At 43.0% G+C, this 18,872-nt stretch overlaps 1 protein-coding gene across 5 annotated transcripts in view; it reads left to right on the top strand.

Annotated features, from left to right (window-relative positions):
• Positions 1 to 18,872, top strand: part of dach1 (dachshund family transcription factor 1) — a 552,234-nt gene that overhangs the window by 419,533 nt on the left and 113,829 nt on the right. For all 5 annotated transcript variants that reach the window (XM_033023029.1, XM_033023032.1, XM_033023033.1 and 2 more), the window contains 2 exons: positions 3,465 to 3,600; positions 8,664 to 8,798. In XM_033023029.1, coding sequence (XP_032878920.1) covers positions 3,465 to 3,600; positions 8,664 to 8,798 — 271 coding nt within the window. The remainder of the gene's footprint in view (positions 1 to 3,464; positions 3,601 to 8,663; positions 8,799 to 18,872) is intronic.

Genomic DNA, 18,872 nt, shown 5'->3' on the forward strand with positions numbered 1-18,872 from the left:
GCAGCAGCTGGATAGAGGTTTCAGTTTCTGCAGATTAGATTTCAGATACCAGACGTCATCATCAGATGCAAATGGCCCGTCATGTCTAACCCCCTCTCGAACTTGCCAACAGAACATTAATTTACATTAATTGTTTACCAATCATCCGATGTAAATATAATAGAAAGGGTAAATTTTGAAGAGTGTCTTTGATTCACAAAAATAAAATCAAGAAATTGAATTTGTCACACCTGTCTTGAATAGGAGGGAAATGCAGCAAATATATCTATCTATCCTTGCTTTAGATCACCTGATTTAAAGCCTGTTTAAGTCTAAACCCACATTTGAAAAACATTATTTTTTCAATCCAATCCACATAAAGATGTGAGTACATAAGGTCTGTGTGAATTCAGAAGAATGAACGTGTAGTACTGTGTAATATATACATTCACAGTGACTAATGATGGGCTTGTTCCCATATGTGAGTAAAACCTGGATTTCTCAGAAAGGTTTGTCACTGATGATTTATGAGGCCTTTCATACTTGCTGAATAAACTGTGTTAATTCATTGTCGGGTAGGATGGTAGTGGCGCTACACTGCTCCAGGCATAATGAAATATGAAGAGGATTAGTTGAAAAGCATGGGGGTGATTTTTAACCCAATCTGCCTGGTGGAAAACTAATGGATTGGGAAGTTAACTTACCATCCTATTTACAAATGCACGTTCCTGAAATTGATCAACTTTTTATTTAAAAAATGTATCTGACCTAAGCTTTGAAATAGGTGGCAGTTAAAAGTTATGCAAGTACTGAGCTGGATGCAGATGAAGTTGGTCCGTGAGGGGTTAAATAATTTGTGGATTAGTTGGGATAGAAGAGATGTCTTGGCACTGAACTCCTGTTGTCATGAATAACTCCCATCCCATTCTGCAGAAAGCTAGTCTGTGCCTGAATTTCAGTGTCAAACGACTGTACAAACTTTCTAGGCTGACACTCACTTTCCATCCATTCATTTCCCATCCATTCATCCCTTCATATTTCCGTCCATTCTCCCCTGGAAGTTCACCAATACTGCAGCCGTCAGTTAGGCCAACATCAAAATCCTGTAGCCAAACGTGACTGGAAATTTAACCAGTACAAATCAATGGATTATGGCTGCGAGGACAGTTCAGAGGCTGGGTAAACTGATGGATGTACCTCAGCAAAGTCTGACTCTCCAAAGCCTCCCCACCACTATAAAATCCTGAATGTGTAATGCCCCTGTCCCACTTAGGAAACCTGAATGGAAACCTTTGGAGACTTTGCGCCCCACCCAAGGTTTCCGTGCGGTTCCTGAAGGTTTTGGTCAGTCTCCCTAGTGGTCAAAAGTGGTTTCTGCTTCTTCCATTTTCCGGCAATTATTGCCGCGACTAAAAATAGGTTGCCGTTTTAAAAATCAGTAATTTTTTAGTCAAAGCCAGTTGCGATGCTAGTTGAAGGTGGTTGCCGGAGGTTGCAGGTGGTTGCCGGAGGTTGCAGGTAGTGGAAGGTCTTGCGATGCTAGTTGAAGGTTGTTGCCGGAGGTTGCAGGTAGTGGAAGGTCTTACCTTCCACTACCTGCAACCTCCAGCAACCACCTTCAACTAGCACCGCAACCGGCTTAGACTAAAAAATTACCGATTTTAAAAATGGCAACCTATTTTTAGTCGCGGCGGTTTTTAATTTTTTGAAATTATCGCCGGAACATAGAAGAAGCGGAAACCATTTTCGACCACTAGGGAGACTGACAAAAACCTCCGGGAACCGCACGGAAACCTTGGGTGGGGCGCAAAGTCTCCAGAGGTTTCCGTTCAGGTTTCTTAAGTGGGACAGGGGCATAAGTGGGACAGGGCATTAAACTGCTTTCCTCAAGATTGCATTGGATTATTTCAAGAAGCCTATCTGCTTTGATGGCCAAAATGACTTGTTAATTGGCACTCATTCCACCTTCCAATATATTCACCAGTGGTACACCATGGTTGCAATGTTCACTGCCTACACATTTCAGTGCAGCAATGTACCTCAGCTACTCCAAAGACACCTTCCAAATTCATGCTCTCTGTCACTAATATGGTCATAAACAACATGCACATTGGAATGCTTTCACCTACATGTTCCCCATTCAAGGCCAAGAGAATCCTCCCTTAGAAATTATTAGCCATCCGCACATTTTTATCAACCCTGGGAACCACTGCCCAGGGGCATCTTGACCAGAGCACTGCAGTGGTTCAAGCAGGCAGATTATCAGCAACTTCTCCAGGTCGACCAGCAGTGCCATTATATTGTGGTCTTATCAGTGATGCTGCCCTGCCACAAATTAATTTAAAATGTGGATTGACAATGTATCAAGACCTGGGGTTAAAATTACTGCGGTCCTCTGTAGAATCATGTTTGCAAAACTACCAGGTCAGATTGCTACCTGCTGAAACTTGTCAGCTAAAATTTTGCCTCATCCACCTGCTTTCCTCATTGTTAATCTGCTCCAGCACAAATAGTAGTTGTCCTTGTTCAAATGAGATGCACATGTCAGTCGATCAGTGCCAAGGCTGGGGCGACTGTACTAACAGAAAGACGGTCTTAAACTGGCACCACCTTTTATGGCAGATACAAGTTCCAGCAATTTTCATGGTTATTTTCTGGTAAAGAGATTTGCACACATTGTATTATAGCCTTGGGATACAATGATACATTCAGAATTGTTAATGGATCAGAAACAGGACATGAATAGAGCTGGGACTGAATATCATGTGGTAGGAGACTCATTACCAACCTTGCCCCCCTCTAAACCCTTCTCAAAGCCTTTTGGTAAATAGAATGGATGAAAGAGTGTATCGCAATATACACTCAACCTGTGTGGAAGGGTAGAGTTCCAATGACACTTAATAAACTCAACACTTTCAAAAGCAAAATATCCTGCACCACTCCACCAACCATTCTAGACATCCATACCTTTTACCCAGTGTAGAGTAGCTGCACTTTTTATCATTCACAAAGAAGTAAGGCTTCTTCGACAGTATTTCACAAACCTATGACCAATAACACAGAGAGTGACAAAAGCCACATAGGAACAGCACTGCCTATAACTTACCCTCAAATTGACAAAACATCCAGTATGTTGCAATGCTTTCATTGTCACTGGGTCTAAGTTTAGGAACTCTACCACAAACACTCTCTGAGCTCCATCACTAGATGCAGTTCAAGAAGGTGGCTTTTATATGACCCTTATACTATAACCACTGAGTAATATTATCCTAATATTAAGTTCCACCTCAGGAACTGCAGAATAGTAATACAGGCCAGCATCATCTGACCTAAGTAAATCTGAGCTGGGCTGACCCAAATGTTTATATCGAATATACACCCTGACTTTGCTTAGTTGGATCAAATCAGGTTCAGGTCAGCAAGCTTGCTGGGGTGCTGTTTCTCAAGGACCTGTATGAGTCGCATCCTGTTGTGATTGTTTGCAGGAACGTGTTCCTGACAGTCCTTCACCCACCCCATCTTTGGAAGATGGCCGTCAGCCAGGGAGTCATCCTTCTTCCCACCGCAGCAGCAGCGTATCAAGTTCACCAGCTCGAACAGAGTGCTCTTCCGACAGAATCCGTGAGTTTCCTCCTGTGAGAATTTCTGAACTAAACATAATGCATGGCGATTATATACCTCAAATGCGTTGTGACTATCTGTAACAGAAACAAGTGCAGGTGAAGTACCCGTCCTGGATCTTTGGGCTGGAGTTTCTAGATAACAGCAATTGTTGTAAATTTATAACAGGTATTTAGCTACTTAAATGTTCATGATTTCCAAAAGGAATACAGAATCTCGACATTCACTCCGCAGATAGGTATATAACAGGCCAATAGAAGAAGTCACTCTTGTTGGGGTGCCCTGGGTGTACGAGGAATAATCACTGGGATATCATGCGAGGTTAGAACTGCTACCAGATCTAGGACTCTAGTGATTACACTGGGGATCATCAAACAGTGATTGAGGAAGCAAAGAGGAAGGCAAGCAACTTAATTATTGGTATTTAATGTAATTTTTTTAATTACATAAGTGATTTTCAGAATTTTTTGTCCGTAAAATAATTATCATTTTTAAGAAGTAGATTTTAAATTATAAATGTAAATTTTAGTGCATTTTAAGCATCACTGAATTTCAGAGATATTTTTAAAAACTATTAAAAATCTCTCATGACTTTTAAAGTTGACATATCTAGGGATGGGACTTTGCTGGTTGTCAGAGCTTTCAGCAGTTTTCCGAGAAGGGGCTTCTTCATTATTCCGCTCAAAACATTGCTTCTGCATAAGCCATAATGTTAGACTCCAGGATGTTCTGGGTTGTGGTATTGGCCCTCTGGACCAGCTATGATTGTATATTCCTTGGGAGACAATGAACCCATTGTCCATACGCTATAGAAGCAGATGTAGGCCATTCACCCATCAAGTGTACTCCACCATTCAATCATGGCTACTCTATCTTCCCTCTCAACCCCATTCTCCTGCCTCCTCCCCATAACCCTTGACAACCATACTAATCAAGAAACTATCTATCTCTGCATTAAAAATATCCATTGACTTAGCCTCCACAGCCTTCTGTGGCAATGAATTCCACAGATTCACCAACTTCAAAAAACATTTCTCCTCATCTCCTTCCGAAAGAAACATCCTTTTATTCTGAGACTATGACCTCTGGTCCTAGACTCTCCCACCAGTGGAAACATCCTCTCCACATCCACTATATCCAGGCATTCACTATTCGGTAAATTTCAATGAGGTCTCCCCTCATCCTTCTAAACTCCAGCGAGTACAGGTCCAGTGTCGTCAAATGCTCATCATACGTTAACCCAATGATTTCTGCAATCATTCTCGTAATGGAAGCACATTGCCTGAACACTACAATCTCTCTTAACTGTAGATTTGTTACTTTACTTACTAGGCAATGTAGTGCTTTATTATTATAAGCTCTGCCTACTACCAGACCATTCATATTATCACAACCCGACATGTACTGGTAGTCAGTACTGCTGCATGGTAGGAGTAACATGCTGTAGTGTGTTCTATACGTTACTCAATAAATACTGTTATACCAGATCTGTGAGTATGTGATTTACTGAACATGGTGTCAGAAGTGGGATAACAGTAGTTATTAAGTTTCTGCATGGTCTTGGTATCCACAACCCCAGAGGGCATTGGAAATCCTTAAATTTCCAGTGCCCCTACCCTCGCTTATTTCGACTTAAACCTACTGGTGACACTCACTTGTGATGCCTCTCAATATGGACTTGGAGCTGCTTGCCTACAAAATTCCATTGAAGGAGACTACAGACCTATTGCTTACGCCTCCTGTACCTTGTCTGTGACTGAACAGCGATACGCCCAGATTCAAAAAGAATTACTAGCCGTGGTTTTTGCCTGGACTTTATTTTTGGGACGTCCGTGGTAGTTGAAACTGACCACCAATCGTTGGTCACTATTCTGAACAAACCCATTCATGCTTCTCCTGCTCGCCTGCAACAGATGATGATGCAGTTGCAGAGTTTCGATTTCACCTTATTCTGCAAAAGGAGCAAGGACATGCATCTGGCTGACACGCTATAAAGAGCCCCAATAACAACCTGCGAACACCAGAAGTCTGAAAATGACCAGTTCACAGTAATGATGGTGTCGTACGTACCTACAGAATGCCTAAGCGATCTGGCAGAGCATACGGCTGTGGATACAACTTCACAGCTACTGTCTTCAGTCATCCGGCATGGCTGGCCGGATAAACAATATCGCGCTCCACTTCCTATTCGCCCATACTACCTGGTCCGCGACGAACGGGTGCTGCAGGACGGTGTCATAATCAAGGGTCACAAAGCAATCATCCCAACTGCACTACGGGACAAATATTTTGATGCCGTCTACAGGGGTCACCCCGGTGTGGAAGCAACCATACTCCGAGCAAAGAACATGTTTTTCTGGCCCAGAATGACCGAATGTGTGCGTGAGAAAGTTAAAGCCTGTGCTACCTGCAACAGCCTGATGCCACACCAACAGAAGCAGCCCTGCTCTCACATCCTCTTCCTCCTCTGCCTTGATCCACGGTTGCTACTGACATATTCGAGTGGTGTGGAAAACAGTATCTGGTTCTCGTTGACTCATATTCGGGCTGGTTCGAAATCGACCTGCTCCAAAGCCCAACATCCGCTGCAGTAATCCAAAAGCAGGCACGCCATTTCGCTGTACACGGTGCCCCTGCACGCCTCTTGTCAGATATCAGCAGTCAGTTCATTAGCCAGTGTTTTAAAAACTTTGCTCAACGATGGGATTTTCACCGTGTCACCAGCAGTCCAGAATTCCCACAATGAAACAGACTTGCAGAATGTGCTGTCTGGAGCGCCAAGCAATTGATGGAGCGCACACACCTTGCTAAATCCGATATCTACCTGGACCTGCTCAACCTGAGAAACATCGCCCGTGACCCAATACGGGGGTCTCCTGCCCAACGCCTGATGTACCGACAGACCCATACTGCACTGCCTGTGCCCCAACAACTACTGCATCCACAGGTTCATTCACCACTTGCCGTCCAGAAGTAACTCCAACTGAAACGCGATACCCAAAAGCGATTTTTTTTTTGATAATTCCAGCAAACCACTTAAACCTCTCTCCAGTGGCCAAGTCGTTCGCCTTCAAACCACCAAAAGCTATGGCCATTTGGGTTTCATCCACAGTCCCACAAAAGAGCCATGCTCATACCTGGAGAGTGCAGATGGAGGGATCTACAGATGCAACCGTCAACATCTTCCTGTGAAGGAACCACGTCCTGCTGTCTCGTATCCTGATGCGACGCGTCCAATCTACCTCTCTACTGATGGACTTTCTCTTCCCTCACGACCTGCAGCTGCAGACCCACCCCTGGTTGTGTCTCCAGCTCTCTCACCACCACGCTTGGTGCCCCACTCGCCTGCTTCACCATGTTTGTCCCCCGGGTCCCCAGTGCTCCCACCGCATGGGACCCCGGCATTCTCGCCGGTGAAGGGAGGAGATGCGGATCTGCACCATATGTGTGCGGGACGGGTTTGTAGGCCGCCCCTTAGATACGCGGACTTTGTTTGAACCATCTGTACTTCCCTGTATGCGCTATTAGCGTTTTGGTTACATTATTAATCGGTCATTGTAGATGTGTTCCACTTTTCATTCTTACAAGGAAAGATGTAAATTGGTTACTTTACTTACTAACCAATGTAGTGCTTTATTATTATAAGCTCCGCCTACTACCACACCATTCATATTATCGCAACCCGACATGTGCTGGTAGTCAGTACTGCTGCATGATAGGAGTAACATGCTACAGTGTGTTGTACACGTTACTCAATAAATACTATTATACCAGATTTGTATGTGTGATTTACTCAACATTAACGGATTGCTTATCCTCTGAGAAATATTTTATCCATGAATCCAAAGATGGTTGATGAGACCAATCTAGGATTTGAAGATTCTGTTGCAAGTTATTTATTTCTCAACGACAAAGGTGAGTTTGCAGTGTTGATATGGTTATAAGACACTTTTTCTGCACTTCCTGATTTTTTAGATCCCATTGGAGTGCTAGAGAGATATAACATGAAAATAGACCCTTTGGCCCATGAAGTTCATGCCAACTATCAACCTTACATTTACATTAATTCTACATCAATCCATGTTTTTTATTCTCCCCACATTCCCAGCAAATCCCCCAAGATTCTACTGCTCACTAGGGAAAATTGCCACACCTTTCAATCCATATGTCTTTGGGCTATGTGAGGAAACCAGAGCACCCAAAGGAAAGCCACACAGTCAATGGGAAAACATTCAACCTCTACACGGACAGCACCAGAAATCAGGAACGAACCCGGCACTGTGTGGCAGTGGCTCCACTTGCTGTCGCACCCTGCTGCCATCCTGCTGCCATCAACACAGTTTAGATGTGCAAAGCTCCACGTAGCAAGGTTTCAGTTTCCTGGAGCAATCCTGGTTTAATGTCAATAGAGACTGACTAAAGAGCTACAAAGATTACAGCCTTCTGGATAGCCGGCATATTTGCAAGACCACTAGCTGTGTCCCAGGCATATTAGCTCAGGAACAAATAATAGATCAGTACTGCTTTTAGTAACAAATAAATAGGAAAAAAAAACATTTTAATTCTTCATTTTTGTTCAGTGCTCTGTGAATAATTGTTTGAGTTATAGGCGCAAATTATCTTGGCTAGATTATTGAGCCCAGGAGCATCAGAAATTCACGGATTGCTGAATACCTACCTAACCACTGATGTCAACCCAACTTTGTTACGTTACATTTCTCCCAATAATATCATTAGCCTCCAGAGATTGTGTAAAACTGAAAATGTCTTGCAGTTAGATTTGGTTTATTAAAAATGTTGTCAAAGCAAATTAGGTTCAGAGATGGGAATGCACTGATGAAGCTAACTTGTTTGATAGAAATGTAGAAAATAGGTGCAGGAGTAGACCGTTCAGCCCTTCGAGCGAGCATCGCCATTCAATTTGTTCATGGCTGATCATCCAAAATCAGTTCCCCATTCCTGCTTTTTCCCATATCCTTTGATTCCGTTAGCCTTAAGAGCTAAATATAACTCTCTCTTGAAAACCTGCTCGGTTACTGAATATTGTTTGTTTTAATCAACAGCTGTCCATCAGAATGGATTGTCACTTAACCAAGCACTGCTTGGTTTGTCCCCCACTATCCAGCTTGGTATCAAGGAAGGTGATCTTGCCTGTCCAGATGGAGGACATGAAATGAAAAGAATACACACTGAAAAAGGTAAAGCCCAGTACATCAAATATGTGTTCCTGCATCTGTCCAGCAGTCATTCCCAGGAAGACTCCACTGGTAGTCTGTGCAAGCAGGCAACGGTTTCTATTTATCTTAAACTTTGTCATGAATCCTAGCGGCATCCTAGTTTAAACTGGGCTGCATTTATTGACTCGTGACCTTGACAACGCTTCCCCTGTGCGGTTTCACCTTGAAACTTCCTCTGCTGTTAACTACCAGCCTTAACTTATTGTACTGTGTTAATAGGCAATTAATATGTAAATCAAGGAAGTTTCAAAACGAAAATAACACAGTGATGGTAATTATATAGAATGCATAAATCAAGCTGGAAATTCCGGTTATTCTCAACTTATGGTGTATCTCTTACCCACTTAATCAATTAATTAATTACTTCAATTGTCTCAGGCCTTCAGAATGGAGGTTAAGGTGGCTTGGATCTCAAAGAAGAGATAAAACAAAGCCTTTTTTTGGACAATGCAATATAAATACACCCTCTCTTCAAGGTGCTTCCTTCTCATTGTAATGATGTACATAGAAATAATTCTGTTTCTTGAAATTAATTTTATTATATCCATAGAATTGATTTTCAGTTGAATTCACACTTCTTCAGAACAAATGTTTGTGAACATTTTTCTCCATTAATGGTCCCTGTTAAAAACACTGAGCTCTGGATAGAAGTAAAATCCCAGTAACGTCTGGTGCTGCCATGTAACCAAGTGGCTTTACTTCAGGTATGAGCTTAGGCAACAGGCTTGGTCAGTTTATTACAAAATGAATATCATCAAAGTTGTTCTCCTGTCACTCATCTTTAACTATCAATTGCTAGAATTGCCAACCAGTCTTCTAAGCTCCCAGTATGGATGCGAGTAAGGTGATAGAAGGAACTGTACATGGCCGTCCGAAGGGGGTGGAGGGGGTTCAATTGGTGCGGTCGCACTCCCCTTTATTTCCCAGAGTTAAAAAAAAAATCAGAGTAAAAAAAAAGTTGGGGCACAGTATTTTTTTTATTCTACACCAGGACAGAGGGAGCCTTGCCTTTGGGCTCCTTGGCCCTCTTGTAGCTGTACAGCCACTGGATGACCCTGGTGTTGTGCTCCATGACCGAGAGGGCAGAGGATGGGGGCTTGTTCTTCCCCCGGAGAGGCTCGTTGCCACTATCGCTGCTGCTGTGCCTGGATGCAGCTCTTGTTGCAAAGCTTGAGGACATGGCTTATGAAAGCGGCGTCAGCAGCAAACTTCTACGTGGCCAGGATCTCGATCACCTCGGGTTCAAGTCCGCAGTGCTCGAAGAAACTGTCCAAGCTCGAGCAGGCTTGGGAGAAGCGGCAGCTGAGGTCGGAATGCGAGCGCCGTAATCCACCTTCACCAACCACCCGCTTGAGCGGCTCCTTGGGGCGACCCGCTGCTGCTTCTCGGGGCGCTGCTGGCATAGTTAATTGTGCACCCTGGGATGCTGCCGGCATGGCGACTGGTGCCTCCTGGGGCCCTGCTGGAGTGGTTACTTGTGCACCCTTGGGAGCAGCTGGTGTAGTTAGTTGTGCACCCTGAGGTGTTGCTGGTGAGGCTGCTGTTTCTCCCTGGAGTGTTGCTGGTGTGGTTACTTGTGCACCCTGGGATACTGCAGCCTCTGTACCCTCTGCTAATCCTTCCCCTTCCGACATTGCTGCTCCCATTGCCAGCCCCTGCTGCTTGTCGCCGCGGCCACTAGAGCCGGGCAGCAGCTGCCGAACCAGGCTGCCACTGCCCTTGAAACTGCGGGCGGTGCTGGTGGCCGCCGCTCCCCGCATGAACTCGCACTTCTGCTGATACATGACCAGCGAGTCGGGCCCGAGCTGCCTCTTGGAGCTGGAGCGATGCACGATGTCAGGCGGGAGCCCCAGCTGCCCGCTCTGATGGGGGATGCCGGAGGCAAGGTAAGTCTTTGTGTTGCTGCTGGCCCCGCTGCTGCTGCCTCTCTCGGAGGCACAGCTGCCCAAACCATTGGGCTCCACTTTGCAACCCCTCGCTATCTGCCTCTTCACGTACTTGGCCTTGTCGACAGCCAGTCTCTGCACGGCCCTCTGCCGGCCCGCCTGTCCCCCTCCATTTGACTGAGTAGCTAGCCGGGACCTTTGGTCAGGAGCCTGAGCGGCAGAGAGACGCTCGCCTCGGGCGACATGCTTGCAGTGGGCGCGAACTCGCTCAGCATCTTACTTTGATCCAGCCAACGAGGACAAACACGTTTTCACATCCGCGAAGAAGCAAAGACCAGGACTTCCATGTGCAATTGTAAATAGCTCGTTCTAAGCTCCCCCCCCAATCTAGTTTCAGTCAAAAATCACTAAACTTTATTTTGGAAAAAGCACAATAACAGTTCCCACTACTATACCTAACCACCGCGGGTTTGAGCCTCGTATCTGCCTAGCCAAGCCATCTTAGCCTCGTTCAAGTAGAGACACTCCAGAAGGTCACGCAGTCCCAACTTTTTACCCAGAAGATTGACACAGGACCTCGTGGGAGTGGCCTTTTATAGGTCCCCGAACCTAGAGGGGCTGAACCACATGGGGGTGGTCTCTTTACAGTCCAATAACAGATATCGAGTAACACAGTACACGATAGACATTTCCCCAACCCAATAATACAGTGTCTAATACAATGTATTCAAACATCGCAACATGTGCCTTGATATTCAATAAACCCAGACAAGGCTCAATACTTAATCCAATCAACATCTAGCAAAGTAAAGCTTTGCAACATTATTTACAATGTGCATCTCTGGTTTGCATTCATCCAATCCGTTCCATTCAATTTGCACCTAATTGTCAGAATCTGCAGATGTTCCATTCTCTTCCTGCAGCTCTTATCTAGGTTCTAAACAAACTGGCACCATTCTGCAGCTTGTCCCATTTCTGCAGAAGGCACATTGATCAAATGGCCTTGCAGCCCAGAAGTCTTTACTCAATTCTAGTGTCCTAGCATCTCCAATTTGGCCAGAATGAACACAATGACATGCTGTCTGCAATCATCTTAATCCACATTCACTATGATTTTGCCCATAACTTGGACAAAGTGGTGACTAGGTTTGTGCAGTTACAATCTTGGAAAATGGAACTGGAAAACATGATTTATGGCTAAATTGCAATAGATGCAGCCCTGCCATGAATACCTGTTGCCTGCATCACTACACCAGAACTTCCATGAGCAATGACAGGCTGTCTGCACTCGCCTAAATGTACATTCACTATGACTTTGCCCATGACTTGGACAAAGTGGTGACTAGGTTTGCAAAGTTTCATTCTCGGAAAATGGAACTGGAAAATATGATTTATGGCTAAATGGCAATATATGCTGGTCTGCCAAGAGTGTTCTCAACGTCTGTGAGAGGAACCATGAACTGTCTGCGAATCGCCTCACACTTTGGGAGTCCAAACAGGGCATTGCAAGAAGAGGTAGAAGTAGGGCCAACGACATCAGTGTACTTGCTGCAGAATGACACAGGCCTTGGACAGCGTTAATGAACTGAGGACTGCCATTAAAGATAATGTCACACTTTGGGAGACCAAATGGGGCACTGCAAGAAGAGGTAGAAGTAGGGCCACCTACATCAGTGTACTGCGGAACGATACATGCTTTGACAGCATTAACAAACTGAGGACTGCCATGCTAGATAAACTGGTCTAAGGTGCTATATTCGTAGAACCAGGGATGGCATATAGGCTAAGGCCAACAAATGCCCTTGCATTAGTAGAAGTTGTGGTAAATGGCAATATAAATTCTGGAGCACCTGAACGATTTTGCAGCATCATGCCAGCATGCTGAGTGCTGAGTGACAGTTCCAGTCATGCTAGTCAGCATGGCTCAACAATAGTAACACTGAGTGATTGTTTTTAAATTGTACTTACCATTATTATATATATATTATGTTATTGAATCAAAATCAAGAATTATAAATTCACATTTCAAAAATTGTTTCACAATTCAGTAGTACTGATTCCATACTGATATTTGAGAATACATGAGGTTGCATGCAAAATACTGATTTTCAAAAATCCAGTATCTGTGTAGTACGTTCTATTGCATTTATGTGGGAAATACCGATTTCACCAACAAAATACTGATTTTCAGCCATCAAAATATGGAAATGCTTGGTGAAACTTGGCAGCTCTGATATTATTCACAATCACATTGTGTTTGAGAATTCAAAATGTGATTTGTGATCTTGTTTAGGAGTCTTCATGGAACTAGAATTTGTTATAATGGTATGACAGTAAAAATAGGTTAGTTTGAAGGTGATCATAGTAATGTAAATGCAGCATTTAGTTTTACTTCAATTTTCATGATGGAAATTGAAGTCGAACTAAATGTTGTATTCACATCACTATTCCATGTTGAAATTGATGTGGTGAAGTTGTTAGGTCAGGAGGACCATTAAAGATGCACTGCACACACTAACACAGTCTAACAGTAGCAGGCAATCAAATCAACACACAAAACATTTTCTAAAAAAAGGTTTTCTTTACTGCAAACACTTACAGTATTATATTTGCAGTTTTTGCATGCTCCTTTATAACATTTTACATAACATTTTACAACAGTACAACTTAATTATTAAAACAAGGACAACTTCAATTCTTGATTTAAAAAAATGTATACAACAATGATCCCAATCATCCCATTCCACCCACTCATTACTTTTGACAACCAAAATTATGTCTGAAATATTGGTCAAACATTTGGTGGAAAAATGCTCCAAAATAAGGCTCAGAATGTACCAGAGAGCATCTAAAACCCCAGAGCTTCCAGGACCCTTCAGCGGGCCCTGGACCCCAGCTGCGAGGGACTTCGCACCGCGCTTGTGATGTGCGCTGCATGCACATTATTTCACATACATTTTTTGTAATCCTGTCATGCCACCCTCTTTTTGAAAAGCTTCATATGGGCCTGCTGCAGGTGCTGGTTTAAACCGAAGATGGACACAAAAAGCTGGAGTAACTCAGCGGGACAGGCAGCATCTCTGGAGAGGAGGAATGGGTGACGTTTCGGGTTGAGACCCTTCAAGAAAGGTCTCGACCCAAAACATCACCCATTCTTTCTCTCCACAGATGATGCCTGAGTGAGAATTAGCATTGGTCATATATTGTACTCAGATATTTTGTGCTCTCACAGTGTGGGAGATCATAATGCAAAAATTTGCAAGGCATGTTTATTAAGCATTGTTGAAGAGCAACTCAGATGAATCCAAAATCGTGTGTAAATACTTAACCTAAAAAAAATATTATTTTTAGCCAGTTGAAACCTTTAAATAGAAAGTGTGGTTGCAAAGTTTTTAAAGACTGCAGTTGATCAGCTTTACAAAGTGTGATATTTAGGGAGAAAAAAATCAAAAATCCATGTTGAGATGGAAGTTCCTGATGGGATAGAAATATTTGCTCTGTGTCGATGGGTGTGAAGGGCTGAATGCCAATAGTGATTTAATCCTCGGAGATTCAAGAGATCACAGATGCTGCAATTTTGAGCAAAAAAAAATTGCTGGTCAAACTCAGTGGGTGAGACAACCTCTGTGCAGGGAAATGGATTAATGGAAGATCCTGACCCAAAACATTTTGCTGATTTCCCACCACAGATGCTGCCTGATCGGCTGAGTTCCTGATCCAATCTTTTTGCTTGAATACTACTGTTTACCAATATTGGTGTAGAAACATGGAAATGCAGATGATGGTTTACCAAGGAAAGACACAAAATGCTGGAGTAACTCCGTGAGTCAGGCAGCATCTCTGGGGAACATGAATAGGTGATGTTTTGAATAGGAACCGTTTTGAGTTGGGAGTCAAGAAGGGTTCTGACCTGCAACGCTACCCATCCATGATCTCCAGGTATGCTGCCTGACCTGCTGAGTTATTCCACCATTTTGTGTCTTTCCTTGCTTGGTATTGGTGTGTAAACCTGTGAAATTAAAATTCCAATTTATGCTTTATGATTATTTCATGACATGACGAAGCGAGTATTTCATTGCTTTTTAAAATTACCTTTTGTTGAAAGCTTGCCTCAAGAATTAAGTTTCATCCAGCAACAAGTTCCAACATTTATTTCCACCTATTTAGTCATGATATTTCGCATGATTTATTTATTGCTTGTGGGGATATTTATCAGATAAATTAGGAATTTATGTAAATTGCATACTATTAGTTGGCATACTGTATAACAATTGGTTTTGGGTATGATTTGCCAAGCACTACACATTTCCTAACAGTTTGGTTTCTGTGTTTGCAAGTTTTAAAAACAAACCTATGTTTTTACTGGTGTAACCTTACTTTATTAGTTGGGCTATTTGCCAAATAGGCTGTTGCCAAAGACAAAGTAAAGCATCCCGTTCTTCCACATCTCTGATCTCTCTGGCTGTACACTTGAGGAGTATTTTTGGAAGGTGAGAATCCTGGCTTGCTTTCATGCTGGCTGGAAGCAGTTGTCCCAGAATAGAGCCTGAACTCAATGCGGCCAAACGTGCTATGAAATGGCATCAGGTTTCTGTTGAACTGCTAATATTTCTTCATGCAAATGCAACCAGGTTTGGCATTTCTGCACGGATGAGGAAATCACAATTTAAAAATCACAATCAACGCTTTCCAAACAGCGCAGCTCGTGGATTTAAACAGTGAACCATGAACCCATTACAATTCAGGGTGGCACAGTGGCACAGCAGGTAAAGTTGCAGCCTCACAACGCCAGAGATTAGTTATGATCCTAATCTCGGGTGTCGTCTGTGTGGAGTTTGTATGTTGATTAGTACGGGTGTCAGGGGTTATGGGGAGAAGGCAGAAGAATGGGGTTAGGAGGGAGAGATAGATTAGCCATGATTGAATGGCTGAGTAGAATTGATAGGCCAAATGGCCTAATTTTGCTCCTATCACTTATGACCTTATGTTCAGTCCATGTGGCTGTGTAGGATACCTCCAGGTGCTCCAGTTTCCTCCCACATCCCATACTACATTTTAGATTCAGTACAAGTGGTTAGGAATAGTACACTGAGACAATATACAAGAGCCACGTGGTTTTGGTACCATTTCCAAGTTCCAGTTGTTATAAGTGCAGAGTTCTTAACCTACTCATAAAGGCCCATTGCCCTGGCAGCATTTCCATGTCAGCCTGGCCAAGCGTAGCCGTTGGTGCCCTCCACTGCTGGTCCACCACTCCGTGCAGCTGCAGGTCGTGACCAGTCTGCATGCTCGGCCCTTTGGAGCAGTGCCCGATTTAGGCAAGCCCCAGGCTGCTGCAGGCCTCCAGCGGCCCATTCTACCGTCAAGGTGCACTGCACTGCTTCCCGTGCATTTGGCCTCTTGGAGCGGCGCCCAATCCTGTTAAGCCCCAGGCTGCTGCAGGGATTCCAGTGGCCCACTAAAATCTTTGAGGTGCACTGCAGAGCCTCTCGAGCCATACCTTTGTTCCTGGTGCCCGCTGCCATCTTGGAACTCTTCACCCTCCTCAGGGACCAGCCCTGAGGGTTGATCCCTGAGGAACCAACCTCTTGGGGGTTGCCTCTTGGGGACGACGGGTGAGCCAGGCCTGCTGCCGCGGGATATACACGCCACCACACTCAGCATAGCAGAACCAAGGTATAAACGGGTGATCAATGGTCAATGTGGAATCGGCAGGCTTCCATGCTGTATCTTTCAATTAATCAATTCCCCAGTAGTTGCATTGGGGCAGCTACCACTTAACCTGCACCATGTTATTGTCAGCATCGGTAATGGGAGCCCATTCATTTCAATGGAAAGGAACAGTTATGAGAGAAAAGGTTAAGTATTAGATAGTTTACAATGCTGTAATGAATTAAGTTTAGATGAAACATACTATTTAACATTTTCGTTTTTTCAATAGTGTTTATTCTTTTTCAATTGCTTCATTGCTTTATTGATTTAATGTCTTTAAATGCTTTTTAAATATTTTAATAACGTACAGATTCAGAAATATTCATAGACAAAGATAGTTTTCACAGGCGGCTAATGCTGGCGATGTGACTTGGTTGACCATTTTTTTTGGTTGTTTTCTGGGACACCCATATTATAGCATTATCCTCATGGCCATGCAAGCTGCCTTGTTATTTAGAACCAGGAAACCTGCAAGTTAACACCTGGATTGTGGTAAAGTACTTTTTAGGTCAGCAACAAATTCCAACCTATTACCTTCAGCCCTGACAATTAAAGTACCAGGACGATCTCTTGTTATTCCTCACTTCATCTGAATTTGTCGATTAGGAACACAAACAGAAGAGACAGTGGTTATACAACTTGACTAGACTGGTTGGTACTCAAGTGCTCACTTATAGAGGAAATAAATTATTGAGTAAATGAGTAATCTAGCAATTACAAGCACCTTTGCCTTGGAAGTTAATGTGTCCAGTGATCAGAAGGCTCATATCCAGTACTAATACTTACCAATCCTGAATATTGTTTTGTTTCATTTTGTAGCTTGGCTCTCTAGTGAGGGTCCTCTGACTAAGTGGAACCAATAGATCATACTCATGGTCAGATCCCAAGTCCTGTAAAGTACTGTGAATATACCTTCATTGCATAGTGAGTGTTAACATCTGTAATCAAAGGCATATTCTGACAATTCCATTCCTGTTGGGTAGGACATAAATCCTTAGACCTCATGCTCTTGACCACTACATTGGAATAAGATAATAAGGCAAGGACCTGGTTAGTAATGGATTGGGTATCTTTAAAAAAAAAGCTGCAGAATTTGTTTAATCGTATTATCTAATTTTATTTTTATATTTTATTCAAACCGTTTTCCCTCATTTCTCCTTCTATACATGACTTGACATCAAAATCACTCATTCCAATTCCCCCACCTATGACCTACTCAGTATCTATTCTTTGGCCTTTAATTCTCCTTTGTTCAAAACATATCCTGTGGCTTCTCATGGAGTCATGGAGTAATGGGAAGATGCAATGCTGAGTCCCCACTGACAATCAGTTTTACACTAATCCTACCCAAACTCATTTTATTCTCCTCACCTTCCCATCAATCCCCTCAGATTCTACACTCCCCAAACTCTATGGGCAACTTACAATGGCCAATTAGCCAAACCAACCTGCACATGTAGGAAGAAAGCAGAGTACCCAAAGGAAGCCCATACCGTCACAGAGAAAATCTACATAGTCCATGTAGACAGCATTGGAGGTCAGTAGATCAGAATCGAGGTTCCTGATGTGAGAGGTGGCAACTACTAGCTGTGCCACTGTGCCAACCTTCTACATCTAAATAAGAATTTGGGTGTCCTGTAACACTGCCTTTGTTGTTATCATTTATGCACTTCCAGCAACAATAGAGGGTTAACATGCTTTGCAACTGAATGTACAGGATAAGGCCTAATCAATAGGGTATTCAATGAGATACCCTGTTCAAGTAAATTTTGTGCCAGGTTGCTTACCCCTTAATAAAATACATGGGACCAATTTATGTTTTCTACATCCTGCCCATATATTATTAGCTGCTTGGCAAATTAGTTATCATACATCCTAATTATAAACATGGATATGCTTTTTAGAATTTGGTCAGTGTAATGTAATTGTCCTATGAATGAGAACATTCCTACAGTATCTTACAGCCGGTCTGCTTCCCTGTAAAATGATTATTTTAAAATGTCCTTATTGATAATGCAGTTAAATATGATTATAATTTAGAATAATCTGAAATGCTTCAGCCGAACCGTGCCTGTTTAAAAAAATGAGTACTTTTTGTCTAAGAAAATAATAACCCATTAATGCAGAGGAACGCAAGCAAATTGCTTAGCAATTTGCTGAGGATGAATTAATGAAAGGATCTTCATCCAGCTCCCAGAGTTGTAATTTTCATAATAACCTCAGACCTCCTTTTTGGCAGATTGTTTAAGTTTTTTTTATTTGAAGGTTTTCATTAGTCTAATGAGTACTGTGGAAGGGCAAGCAGTGAGGGCCATTTACATTGGATTGCTATTGTAACAAATGAGGCAATTTGAATAACGTGCATGGGTTTTGCAAGAGGTTGTAGAGAGGACCTGCAGTTGACTGCTACATTAGATCAACTAATGAAAGAAGTAAT

The sequence above is a fragment of the Amblyraja radiata genome, chromosome 6, assembly GCF_010909765.2.
Source record: "Amblyraja radiata isolate CabotCenter1 chromosome 6, sAmbRad1.1.pri, whole genome shotgun sequence".
In the NCBI taxonomy this organism is placed as follows: domain Eukaryota; kingdom Metazoa; phylum Chordata; class Chondrichthyes; order Rajiformes; family Rajidae; genus Amblyraja; species Amblyraja radiata.